Source organism: Sciurus vulgaris (assembly GCF_902686455.1).
Source record: "Sciurus vulgaris genome assembly, chromosome: 3".
Classification (NCBI taxonomy): domain Eukaryota; kingdom Metazoa; phylum Chordata; class Mammalia; order Rodentia; family Sciuridae; genus Sciurus; species Sciurus vulgaris.
The window spans coordinates 81,855,307-81,869,246 of NC_136463.1; the positions used below are offsets into that span (position 1 = coordinate 81,855,307).

The window sequence follows — 13,940 nt, forward strand, 5'->3', positions numbered from 1 at the left end:
TATTCCATTTTCTTAGTTAATTGTTACTGACTGATTTTCAAGTTGATAGGTGTTCAGTGACTAATCACACCTTTCATCTAACAAGTAAGATATTTCAATCAGGCCAGCAATTACTCCTGAGAAAATGCCTTTTCCCTTTGAAGAAACCAGAAATTCTTTATAAAAATAAATCAAACTTCGTTTCTATGATATTCCTTGCTATTAATTTTATTTTTTCAAGTATGTCATGTTCTCTCTTGATTTCAGATTTTTATTTATAGTTCTACAGTGAAAACCATTATCTTGAAAAATATTAGTCATTCTTTTTTTTTTTCTTTTTTAATATTTTTTAGTTGTCAGAGCTGGGGTTGTAGCTCAGTGGCAGAGTGCTTGCCTACCATTTGTGAGGCACTGGGTTTGAACCTTAGAACCCCATAAAAATAAACATGAAATAAAGGCATGCTGTCTATCTATAACTACAAAAATTTTTTAAAAAATTTTAGTTGCCAATGGATATAAATATTTATTTATCTATTTATCTATATGTGGTGCTGAGGACTGAACCCAGGGCCTCAGCAAGTGTTCTACCACTGAGCCACAACCCCAGTCCTTATTTATTCTTTTTTTTTGCGGTGTTAAACCCAGGGCCTTATGCTTGCAAGGCAAGCACTCTACCAACTGAGCTATATCCCCAGTCCTTATTTATTTTTTTGACTTAAGTGAATATACTAGTTTTAAGAAGCTTTCCCTACCCTCTCTTCTGGGCTGGGTTAGATGTTCATGCCATATGATGGCACACACTTTGTACTTTCCCCTTCATATCCTCGTTATTTGATAATATGTTTCCATATTGTACAGAACATCAGTTATCCCTGCCCTCATGGAGCTCACATGAGGGCAGGGATAACTGATGTTCTGTTCAATAAGTAATCCTTAGTGCCAATGTTGTGCCAGGCACAGAAAAGATCCACCACTATAAAGGCACTAAGATTTATATGAATCTTGGATATTTGGTATGAATGACTTGGTTCCACTTGAAGGCAGAAAGAAAACATTTTATCTTGCTTGCCAAAATAAAATATTTTGCTTCTGATATTCAATTAAAGCTTAGATCTTCTCTTTATTGCTTTTCCCTCATCTACTTTATGTTCTTTTGTTTTTGATGTCACAAAAATTCCCTTCATGTTTACTGAACATTCTTTTCTTAAGGTCTCAGTATTCACAAAAAAGAAAAACACCCTTTCCTGGTCTTTTTTTGGGGGGAGGGGTATAAAATATGCTTCTAAATAACTTTGATGATTTAAAATTTAAATTTCTTTAATCTTGTCCTACACATTGAGAGCTGAGAAACAGTTTTATAATCTAATAACTTAAACAGAAAAACTACCTTAATAAAATAAATAACAACAGTTAATTATGTATGAAATGTATTTAGCCTTGTTATGTAAGTAAAAAGATGAAAGTTTAATAACACCCTTATTTCATTGTCAGTAATCTCGGCAGACAATAAAACTATATTAGAAAACTGCAAAGGAGCTGGGTGTGGTGGGTGTGCCTATATCTCACTACTGGGGAGGCTGAGGCAGAAGGGACTGCCAGTTGGAAGCCAGTATGGGCAGCTTGGGGAGGACCTAAACAACTTAGTGAGACCCTGTAGGAAGAAAGGAAGGGAGGAAGGGAGGGAGGGAAGGGATGAAACAAAAGGGCTGGAGATGCAGCTCAGTGGTAGAGCAACTGCTTAACACATGGAAGGCCCCAGGTTCAACCCCAAGTAGGACCCTCACCAAAAGAAAGAACAACACAAAACTCACACAAAGGAGCAAAATGCTTTAGGGGATTTTTTTTTTTTTTTTTTTTTTGGTTGTACCAGGGATTGAACCCTGGTACACATTGAGGGCTGAGAAACAGTTTTATAATCTAATAACTTAAACAGAAAAACTACCTTAATAAAATAAATAACAACACAGTTAATTATGTATGAAATGTATTTAGTCTTGTTATGTAAGTAAAAAGATGAAAGTTTAACACCCTTATTTCATTGTCAGTAATCTCGGCACTAAACCACTGAGCCACATCCCCAGTCCTTTTTATTTTTTATTTTGAGACAGGGTCTCACCAAGTTGCTTAGGATCTCACTAAATTGCTGAGGCTGGCTTTGAACTTGAGATCTTCCTGTATCAGTCTCCAGAGCCGCTGAGATTACAGGCATGTGCCACCACACCTAGCTGGTTATCTTATTTTTTAAGCATAGCTCATATTTAAAGTTCTATCAGATATAAGCTTTATTATAATATAAAAAAAAATCTAGTTGCACAAATATTGACTATTACATTTTAGAAAACTGCGTTCAAAGTTGTAAACCCCAAATAAGGAAAGAGAGAGAAGGGACATTCTAAAGAGCAAAAAGCTTCAGAGACTTAACATTTTCAATAGAATCAGACAAATTTCTAAGTCACAACACTCAGAATTACAAGATGTACTCCTCAAAAGAAAGCAAGTCATCTGACTTCCAAGGAAGAAATTGACATGAGTTTTATGAAATGTTAAGAAATAAAGCTCCTCTCGTAGAACATGGGAGGCAATAAAGGATAAAACATTATGAGGAGGAAAATCTTGAACACTTAAACAACTATCTGCCCCTGAAACTGTATGTGTGTGTAGCAAGATAAGTTCAAAATAATTACCTAAGGAAAAATTTTGGCCCTTAACACCTTTTCAGGTTGATATCCTTATTCAGCTCAACAGTTTGTCCTGACAGACTATAAACCCTATTGCTAACTCAACCAATGACTACTTATAATTCTACTGAGAATAGCTATACTCCAGGAACTTCGAAAAGAATATAACCTCTTGATTAAAAAAAAACAACAAGAAGGAACAGTCACAAAAGAAGGATAGCTACTCACAAATAGCTATGACAAAAAGTTAATAGTCTTTCATAGGATGAAAGGTTTGATGCAAGGAAAAAAAAGGTTATACAGTGTTGTACAGGAACAGCCAGTGACTGTAAATTCTAAATTAATAGATAAAAATAAAATGTTAGTATGCTCCATTTTGTGCTTTATAAATAAAAATGTACGCTATTAATAAATGATGAAAATAAAGCTCAGCAATACAGGTCTAAGTGTTTTAAGAACATCTTTTATGATGATTATCAAAGAGTATAAAAAAACTACTTTTCTTATAGCTTAACCTTTACTTTGTAAACTAAATATTCTCTTATAGCCTACAAAGATTATCTTTATAATATAAAACATGATCTAGAAGAAAAAACATGAAGAGTGCACTTTAACAGTCTTAATGTTATTGTGAAAAATACTTATATTCAGAAGAAATTTTTAGTCCAACTATATCGGCAGCAATTATAAGTTATTTCATTTGTTACTTAAGTCTTTCACAGCATTAAAATTTTTTTGATACTGAGTAATGAAGCCAAATTCAACAACATTGAAAACAGTTTTCTTCACTTACCCTTGCATAGTGGAATTCAACTCCATAGAGTTCTAAGGTACGTGCTGTGTTTAGGTAATTAAATTCTGCTTCTGCAGGAGATAAGCCCCTGTAAAAACATTATCGGGTTAAAAAATTATATCTATCACAAATACACCCAAGTTTGAAAAAGGTTATTTATCTGGAAAAATAACAGCCTAATTAGATCTTGTAAAACCACCATGCAGAACTCTTCCTCTTAGTTTCTGTATAGTAACATCTTAACTTATATGGAGCATTCACTTTCAGTAACTCAAACTATTATCCTCCAGAATACTTTTTCTTCCCTCAGAAATACACCAATATATCATTTAAAAAATTTATGAAAAACTCTACAAAAGAGAGTAAATTCATTTTTCTTTCTTTCTTTTTGTACTGGGGATTGAACCCAAGGGTGCTTTACCATTGAGCTACATCACCAGCCCTTTTTATTTTGAGATAGGATCTTGCTAAGTTGCTTAGGGCCTCAGTAAGTTGCTGAGGCTGGCTTTGAACTTGTGATCCTCCTGTCTCAGCTTCCTAGGTAACTCAGATTACAGGCATGAACCACTGTACCCAGTTTAAATCCATTTTTAAAGACTTGACATCTAAAGCAAGTTTGAGAACCACTGCTCTAGATGTAAAATCTTTTTTTTTTTTTAATATTTTTTTAGTTGTAGGTAGACACAATACCTTTATTTTATATTTATGTGATGCTGAGGATTGAACCTAGGGCCTCTCACATGTGAGGCAGTGCTCTACCACTGAGCCAAAAACCCAACCCCCAGATGTAAAATCTTAAAAAAATATTTACTCCTATAGTCTTATGGCTCTAACAAAGGCACTTTTACATATAACGAGAAGCATTATTTCTCAAAAATTGGTTCACACACCATAGCTGCATTTATACCATATAGGGTGCTTCTGAAACATGCAGATTCTTAGGCAACCTTCAAAGCAGTGCTTTTCAGTGTCAGCACAGATTGGTGTTGTTTCACACCAAGTACAGAAGGGAGTGTCAGAGACTTTTATATAGATATTTGGCAGTCACTTTATGTTAATTGAACCTAACAGTGAAAAAACTGGACTTTTTTTTTTTTTGGATGGTGCTGGGAATTAACCCAAGTCCTCCTATATACTAGGCAGGTGCTCTACCACAAAGATACAGCCTCAGCTCCCAGGACTAGAATTTTTTTAATGCCTTTATTTTATTTCTCCATTTTATTTTCTATTAGTTCATTTTTATTACATATTTCAAAACATATTACAAATAACATAATAATGACAGACTGGGGGAAGACTGGTCTTTCATCACAGATGGTTTCAGAAGAACAGTTCTATAGAGGGGATAAGGATAAGGTCAAGCTGTTTACATTTAATAAGTATCCCAAGTGATTCTTGTGACTACAAATTTGAGAAACAATGCTCTAGATATGAAGTCTTTTACAACAGATTTACTCCCGCTGGGTGTGATGGCACATGCCGGTAATCTCAGTTACCTGGGAAACTGAGGCAGGAGGATCTTTAGTTCGACGCTAGCCTAGAGTACTTGATAAGACCTTGTCTCAAATGAGAAACAAAATACAAAAACAAAAAAGTGCTGGGGGTGTAGCTCAGTGGTAGAACACTCCTGGGTTCAAATCTCAAACAAAACAAAACATCCAATTTCATACATAATTCTAACAGCCTTAGTTATCTGATGCTATGAGACAACAGCAGAGCTAAAGTGGTAAATTACAAAAGCAAAGATATCAACCTTTTGTTCATTAATGATACTAGAAAAGGGAGCCAACAACCTGCCAGTATATGATCATAACAAATGTTATGTGTACGATTCTTCAAAAGAAGGCAAAGTTGGGCATTGTAATCCCAGTGGCTTGGGAGGCTGAGGCAGGAGAATGGTGAGTTCAAAGCCAGCCTCAGCAACGGCAGCAAGGCACTAAGCAACTCAGTGAGACCCTGTCTCTAAGCAATATACAAAATAGGGCTAGGGATGTGGCTCAGTGGTTAAGTGCCTCTGAGTTCAATCCCAGGTACAAAAAGAAAAAGGCAGATGGCAAATTATACTTCCTTTTCTGTAACAGAGTGTATCCCCTATTAAATTGGACAATTCTGTTTTTCCTTGTCTATAAATCTGAGGTTCAATTTTTTAAACCAAACAGAAATATGTAATCACTATCTCATTCAATAAACCTTTTACTTATAGAAAAAAATTTTCATTATTGGTAAATTTTAAAAATTTACCAATTTTCTTGTCTTTAAACCTTCGGTTCAGATATACGATATGTCAAACTTTCATTATAAAGCTATTTAGAGCAAAATAGCCCCCTCACTTCTTTACACTATTCTATTACAATTCTCAGTCATTAGTCCATTTAGAACCCAGGTCAGCAAACCTTTTAGGGGAAAGGGCTGGATAACAAATATTTTAGGCTCTTAGTTGGTTTCTATAACAACTACTGAACTGTGCTACTGAATGAAAGCAGTCATAGTTAACATATAACAAATTGTAGTAGCTGTCTCAATAAGTATTTATGATCATTGGATTTTGTGAAATTTCAATATGTACACATACATAAAACTATAAGAGTGTTTGTGTGTGTGTGTGTGGTGTGTATCTCCATATACACTAACACCCATTTTTAGATCATGGGCCATATAAAAATAGGCAACAGCCAGTTTGCTAAACTGTTTTAGATATATTTTTAGACACATGGGCTATTACCAAATGAAAGTAGTTTTCTTAATAAGAACTAATATTTCTTCAGTACCTTTCATGTGCTAGGCACCATCCTGAGTACTTCCTCATTGAAGACTTAAAATAACTCCAGAGAGATACTTTTATTATCTCCAGTTTACATACAAGAAAATGGAGAAGCAGAGGTATAGAGCAATTTGGCCAGTGTTTTAAGATAGTAACCATATCATAAATTGGAACCAGGCAATCTGGCTTTCTAGTTCAGACTCTTAGCCAATATGCAACACTGCCTCAGCTCCTCCAGGATTCAGTATTTTGAATCATATGTTAAAGCAAAATTAAACTATGAGCCAATCAACAATATCACTTCCTATTCAAAACAAAAAACGTCTTCTTGAAATAAATGTCACAGAAAATCAGGCTTACAAAACAATCAAAGCTGAGTATGGTAGTAAATGAAAAAAAAATGCTACAGTTTTAAAAGGAATATTTTTATAAAATTAGTGTTACATAAGGTGCTTTCAGTTCATTACTGAACAGAATCAATTCCTTTCACATAGCTAAAAACTAAGACATACCAAGTAGATTGATCTGCAAGTTATAAATATTTATATTCCAAATTTATTCATAAATGACAATTTTGTTTAAAAACAAATAAATTTGTTTACAAGTAACTTATGGCTCTTAAATGAAAATAAGTCTCACATAGTCTATGAAATAAGTAAAACATTTTTAGTATAAATCCTACATTTCTTTATACCAATCTTATTTCTAATATTAAATAAACACATCAATAAGTTTGGAAATAATTTTAAATATTTCTCTAGAAAGAACATCAATAAGTTTACCGAATAATCAAAAAATTAAATAAATTCTTACATATGTTGCTGATGTAATTTTGCTATTTCTTTTTCAAAATCTTGAGGTTGATTAGGAATGAAAGAATAATCTGAGAGGTAGCCTGGCAAGTTTTCTGACTGATTGTAGTCTCCAAGTTCAGCTAATAATGAAAAGAAAATATTTATACATTAAAAAACAAATTTTTAAATTATTATAGTTAAAGCAGCAATGTCATCAATTCCACTATATTTCTGGGAGTAAAATATTTGGGTTTCTAATATAACCATGTAAGAAGAATATCAAATGAATTGTTGCAGATCACTTAAGCAATCTGCAATAACTCATTTAACATTCTTCTGGGTCTCAATTTTAAAGAAAATTTTTTTTTCAAAAATCAAATTAACTGTTAACTACTTGGACATTAATTTCCTCCAGTTTCTATCTTCTGCATAGTAACATATCTAAAGAATTCCTATATTAGAAGAAACATACTATCAACACAGACCACAAAGTCATGTTATTTGACCTAGAAGTGGGATGATACTTACACTGAACAGCAAATGAAGCTAAAAGGGCAGCAGTATTATAAGGACAGGGCAATCTGATAAAGCAAAACAGAAAATACACAACCCAAGGTTAAACACAGTAACTTCAAAAGTGCTATAATTTGTTATACTATTCATACCTGAAGTTTCCATGTGACTTAATTTTAACTACTAAGAAATGAACTTATGTGATGAAATTCATACTAAATGTAAACATTTTTGATAATTTGTAACAATTACTTTAAGAATGCAGAATTAAAAGTAATTTTAAAGTTTATTACAAAAAAATTTAAAATAGCCCACCTTCCAGTAAGAATGTCTTGTTTGATTTGCAAAAAATACTGGTACCTTAGAAAAACAAAAACAAAAACAAAAACAAAAAAACAAGCATTTACTGGAATTACATTTTTAGTTTTCAGAAACTGTACACTTACATTAACAAATTAAAATATTTAGTACTTTTATAATCTATATATTAGCACATGTAATGCTAGCATATATATACATGAGTACGTACTTTTAAACTTTCATAAATCCATGAATATAAATCTTTAAAATTCTTTGAAATTATGAAAATTTATACTTTGAATGTCTTGTTTCCATTATAAAACTTAAGATTTTTAAAAGTTACATGACCAAAGGAGAAAATTAAGGGATAATATTCTGAGGATTAATGTATGCAGAAAGTAAAACTGAGAAGCATAGAGAAGTTGAGCACCAGACACATAGGAGGGCTGACAGCAATGCATTAGAAACCAGTTAAAGAAAATCTTCCTTTCTACTGAGGAAAAGACAATCTGTGTTGATCATTTTATCATTAGGCTTGTTGAAGAAAAGAAAATATCCACTTGCATTAGACTTAAGAAATCTGTACACACAAGAGAGATGAAACCTTATAGTCCACACACTTCAGGTTTGTTGTTAAAAGTAAAAAGTTGGTATGTGAAAGTATTCAGAACAATGTACGGGACACCAGACAGAATCACTCAATAAATATTAGCTCCTAGTATCTCATTTAATCCATACAACAAACACCTGAGGCTTAAAGATATTAAATAACTGGCAAAGGGATACTGTATAACTCCAGAGACTATGTTTATAACTGCAGTCTATCTGAATAAAAATAAATAGTATATTCTTTCTCTCTCTCCCCTCCATACAGTGTACATATACAGAAGAGTATGCATAAAAATGACACATATTAATATTTTATATGAGCAAATGCTGGAACAAAAGTATGCTGAGTAACAATTACTTATTTTTATAGCTTCTTTTTCCATATCTTCTACAAAGCAATATGTAATCCTTTAATAATTAAAAAAGAAATCTCTGATCAGAAAAATAACCTAAGTTCCTTTTCCTATTATTGTTCTACTATTATTAGAACTGTCAAATAATCAATTTCTTTAAAACAAACAAGACTATACGCATCCTATATCCAGACTGCTGAGGTTGCTTGGAAGATGGCCTTGTCCTTCTGTCCCTCCTAGTGGGTAAGCCATTCACTCATTACTAATACTTATACTTAGGCAAAGTCACCTATGCTGTATAATGTTGGCAAAAGAACAAATTTTGTGGTTTAAAATGTTTCAATAGTGAATTTTAAGATTTTATTTCACCTAACTGAAAAAAAGGACTTATTCCTAGAATCAAAACTCATTAAAATTCCAGTGTAGCTTATCATTAATTAGCTCTATGACAATATTCAAATTACCAAAGAATAATTAAGGTTTTTAGAGAATCAGATATTCAATACCAAGGGGGGGGGGAATACCTGAAACAAATATCCTGCTTCCATATATTAATTCAGTACATAAATTCTGAGGTTTAATGTACAATACTATATATATTACCCACTTAATCCAAGACAGTATATTTCTATCAAGTCTATTTGGTTTCACAATTAAACATTAAAGATGGGCTGGTGATGTAACTCAGTGGTAAAGTACAAAGCATAATGAAGCCCTGATCCTGGGTTAATCACTCCCCAGCACCACTAAAAAAAGAAAGATAAAAGGGGGCTCGGCGTATGCTCGAAACTCCCAGCAGTTGGGGAGGCTGAGACAGGAAGATAGAGAGATCAAAGTCAGTCTCAGCAAGAGGAGGAGCTAAGCAACTGAAGGAGACCCAGTATTTAAATAAAACACAAAATAGGGCTGGGGATGTGGCTCAGTGGCCCTGAGTTCAATCCTCAGTACCCGCCCCGCAAAATGAAAGAAAACAGGGGGTTCCCAGCAGGGAAACAACCTTATAGTTAGGATAAAGGGCATGTATATCCTTGATTTGTAATTCCTATTACTTGTATAGTATTTGCAATATAATATTGCAAGTAATGCCTACTCCTTACTGAATTTTATTTACACACTAGTTTAACCAAGCAGGATTATTACAGTAGAAACCAGAATTTAAGTACTAGGCTAAATCAACCTATGATCTTGGGCAAATTACTTAAAATGTAGTTAAGCCTTTGGTTTTTACACTTGTAAAAAGGAAGTAATATAATTTGCCTATTGCCTCTATTTTAGAAATTTTAAAAATCCAAATTCTAAAGACGCCATTACTGCAAATATTGAATGACATTTAATGGAAGTCCTTTGACTCCATTCTTTTTTTCTACTTATTCAAATGGTATCTCAATGAGTAAGGGGGATATAGTAGATCTGTTGTTTTGTTGGGTCTTAATTAAGTCCTAAAAATCTGGCAGCTGTGGACACAGTGTCTTTGTTACTAATCAGGATCATCCTATTAAGATTACCCAAGAATTAAAGTTTTAAGAGTATTTCTTACCCTGGCTATATGTATTAGAATCACCTGGGGGAACCTGTGAACGCCTATGCACATGTCCCATCTGAGACCTTTTAAATCAGAATATCTAGAGGTGTGACTAAATAGTACGGTTTAAAGTTCTCCTGATTCTAATTTATATTCAGGGTAGAGAATCACTTACTACATTATGACAATAAAAACTAGCCAAGTACCACATTTTGCCAAAAAGTACCAGTTGTAAGATTCTATAACTAAAACCCATTATATAGGGTTTTGAAAAAGAATATTATTTCTAATGAAAACAAAGATAGTCCTCTAGACTGAGCACAAGTTCATTCTCAACTAAAGTCAAACCTAACTTCACTTTCTTCATTGTCAAGAAGTTAATCTGACTTAATTATCAGTGGGACACATTTATTTCTCAATTACATTTTTAACACAGGCTATAAAAGAATCAACACATTCAAGTTCCACTCAGAAATTCAGGCAATTTTAAGTGAAGTAAATTATGTACCTGGCTATAATTGATGATATTTAATTACTTACTTTAACAAACTTATAAACATTAAACATGTTAGAAATCTAATTATTGGTATTTTAATTATGAATATTTCTTAAACATTCAAAGTCTGGTTACATATTGCTATGATATGAAATATTTTTTTCCTCAATTTCAAGTTATTTACATATACCTGGAAATGAAAAAAGCATTTAACACTGTTTTATAAATCAAAATATTCAAAAATTGAAAGTTGTTTCCTTGGAGTTCATGCAAAATCTGGGAAAGTTTTACTACACTGAGAATTAATCACAGAAAAAGATCTCATTATTTTAATTATTCAAAAGCAAACTTGACTAAGCTATAATACTAAAGAGTATTCATATAATACAACTTTTTCAAGATAAATTAGCTTGGACTTTACTACTGTCACCAATGTCAGGAATATCCTGTATTCTCAAATTTTCTCATTATTAAAAAAGCAATACCTAGTCTCCCCCAACAAATACACAGAAAAGGACTTTAAAGAATTTCAATCTAATTTTTCTTGCTTGGTTTAATATTGAAAACCCTACAGATACCTAAGAATAGGATCTTAGGCTAATTCAGTATCATTAATTTATCCTTTTGTTTTTCCACTCCAACACAGCATTCTAAATATAACAAATACATGAAAATCAAATGCTTTGTCTTTATAACCTTTAGGTACAGATCTTTAATTTGACACCTATCTTCTGGAGTAATTCTCAGTGTAGTCACTGACCTATATTCTTACATGTGGGAACTTTACAGAAGGTATACTACACTAATTCTTCATTTTCAAAAATTAATTACTAATTTTACCTTTCAAGCAATGCACAGTGTCATTTTTCAGGTTATTTTAGATGATTACATTCATTATACTGTCAGTATTTCTCACTTCTTTCTACTCTAAACATGTTGCCTAATGCTCAACATCACTAACAAAATGCTCATTTGATCTTTCCTGTGTATACTCATCATGATGGTACAGATGACAACAAAATTAGACAGTTAACACGAACATGATTTTAAAATGGGTAATAAAGGGGGCATGCAAAGGCTGAACTTTCTGCAGCATTCTTTATAAAAATCTAAATTTTCTTTGGAACCAAAGATTAAAAACAAGTAGGGGACTGGGGCTGCAGCTCAGTGGTAGAGCGTTTGCCTAGCATGTGTGAGGCATTGGGTTCAATCCTTAGTGCCTCACATAAAGGTCCATTGACGACTAAAAACATATATTAAAAAAAAAAATAGGGAAAAAAGATACCTATTGACAACCATTATTCCTATATATGATGTAAATACATTTTAGAAATTCTATGTTCCCTTCAATGAAAGGAAAAAATACATAGAATATGCTTTTTTCATTTTCCGTTGTAGATGGTCAGAATACCTTTATTTATTTTTATGTGGTTCTGAGGACTGAACCCAGGGTCTCATACGTGGGAAGTAAGTACTCCACCACTGAGCCCAGTCCTAGAATATGCTTTTACATGAAAAAAATAAAATAAAAATAAAAAACTCTCACTTGCATAATCCTTTGGACACAATTTTGGCATCACCTGATTCTTTTATTATAGGACTGCTTTTGTTTTACATTGCTCAGGATTGAACCAGGGCCCTTGCATATGCTAGGTAAACACTCACCACTGAGCCACATCCCCAGCCCACAGCACTGCTTCTTAACCATTGTTCACAAAAATAAATGAATGCATGAATGAAAGAATGTGGTATTTGTATGGCTCAGGAGGTAGTTTGTGACTGGATGGGGCATTCCTGAGAATCTAATATCCTAAAGCCCTCTCAGTCATCCAAAAGGAGAAGTAATAGTTATCTTGGATCATCCATAATTTACTCTGTGTGCTGGTTGGAAAAGTTAGAATTACAACATGGTAATCTATTTTTGCCTAATTAGTTTCAAATTTTCATATTAAAATTTTGACAATGTTTTCAAGACAAATGTGCTCCATAAACCCACCTTGTATACTCTTCTTGTAACTTGTTGGGGTCACTTACAAAAAATTTGACTCTAAAGTTCAAACTGTAAGGAGATCCTCCTAGAATTAATAAAAGCAGTTCTAATTAATCAGATTATATTAATCCTTTATCTTCGTAAGGTATACTTGTAAAACGTCAAGTAAATATGTATGCTCACTCTTTAGCTGCTTCCTTATTGGTTTGTTTGGATCCAGCCACCTCTGAAAAATAAATAAAGAAGACTGATTTCTTTATACTTGAGTACCTATCAGTTTTTGCAAATCTGTTGCATTTGAAGAATAACACTAAGAAATTACATTTTTGAAAAGGTTTAGGTAGGAAAAAAAATCATTAAATTACCAATAACATTGCTCATATCGAAAATAACAAAGTTATGATAGAAACTGCTGAATATATTTGTGTAAGCTTTAAGATTTTGATTTGCATTTCCCATCTAAGTATTAACTGTGCAATAACCTCTATTTCTAAAGTAAAGACACTTAATTACAGTGATTGGAAGTGACTTCCATAAATTTAACTATTTTATCTGGCAAGTAAAAAAAACTCCCTCTCATAATCAGACAAAATTTTAAGTACAGAAATGAAAATACTCTAAAGTAATACTCTATCACTTTAAACTCACCCACCCCACCTCAAAGAACCCACACATTTTCTAAGAGATAATGTTTAGTTTGGGGAAGAACAACATTTTGTCTGTAAGGATTTTAAGCAGTCTCAATACTTTCAAATGCCAATTAGGCTCTATTTCTGCAAAATTATAACTAAATTCAGAAAATATTTCAACTGCCAACATATTTCATTAAAAAAATGAAAGAACCCCAAATGAAGCAGTATTTTCAAAGCACTGTAAGATATGTTATGTATCACTGTTTATAAACCTAACACTACCCATATTTGATTCCATACAAATCACAGATTTATTTAATATTTTTATACATAAGTATGTGCTGAGGACTGAACCCAGGCAGGGGTAAGTAAGTTCTCTATCACTAAGCTACACTCCCAGCCCCAATAAATTTTAATGAAAAAACAAAAATACACCAAGAATCTTCTCTCTTCATTATATGTAACATGTTGATTCTACCTTCAAACTATACCTAAAATTGAACACTTTTTCTCCATCTAC

General features: G+C 32.7%; 1 protein-coding gene across 14 annotated transcripts in view; it reads right to left on the minus strand.

Annotated features, from left to right (window-relative positions):
• PTPN4 (protein tyrosine phosphatase non-receptor type 4) overlaps window positions 1-13,940 on the minus strand; it is a 201,600-nt gene that overhangs the window by 95,641 nt on the left and 92,019 nt on the right. For 4 of the 14 annotated variants that reach the window (XR_013762604.1, XM_079132159.1, XM_079132164.1 and 1 more), the window contains 6 exons: window positions 12,972-13,035; window positions 12,795-12,894; window positions 7,834-7,878; window positions 7,534-7,586; window positions 7,025-7,145; window positions 3,451-3,538 (listed from right to left, as the gene is read on the minus strand). Coding sequence is in view for 13 of the 14 variants with exons in the window: in XM_079132159.1 (XP_078988285.1) it covers window positions 3,451-3,538; window positions 7,025-7,145; window positions 7,534-7,586; window positions 7,834-7,878; window positions 12,795-12,894; window positions 12,972-13,035 (471 nt within the window). In the remaining variant the exon portion in view is untranslated. The remainder of the gene's footprint in view (window positions 1-3,450; window positions 3,539-7,024; window positions 7,146-7,533; window positions 7,587-7,833; window positions 7,879-12,794; window positions 12,895-12,971; window positions 13,036-13,940) is intronic. The other 10 variants (XM_079132168.1, XM_079132161.1, XM_079132166.1 and 7 more) reach the window with 7 other exon arrangements.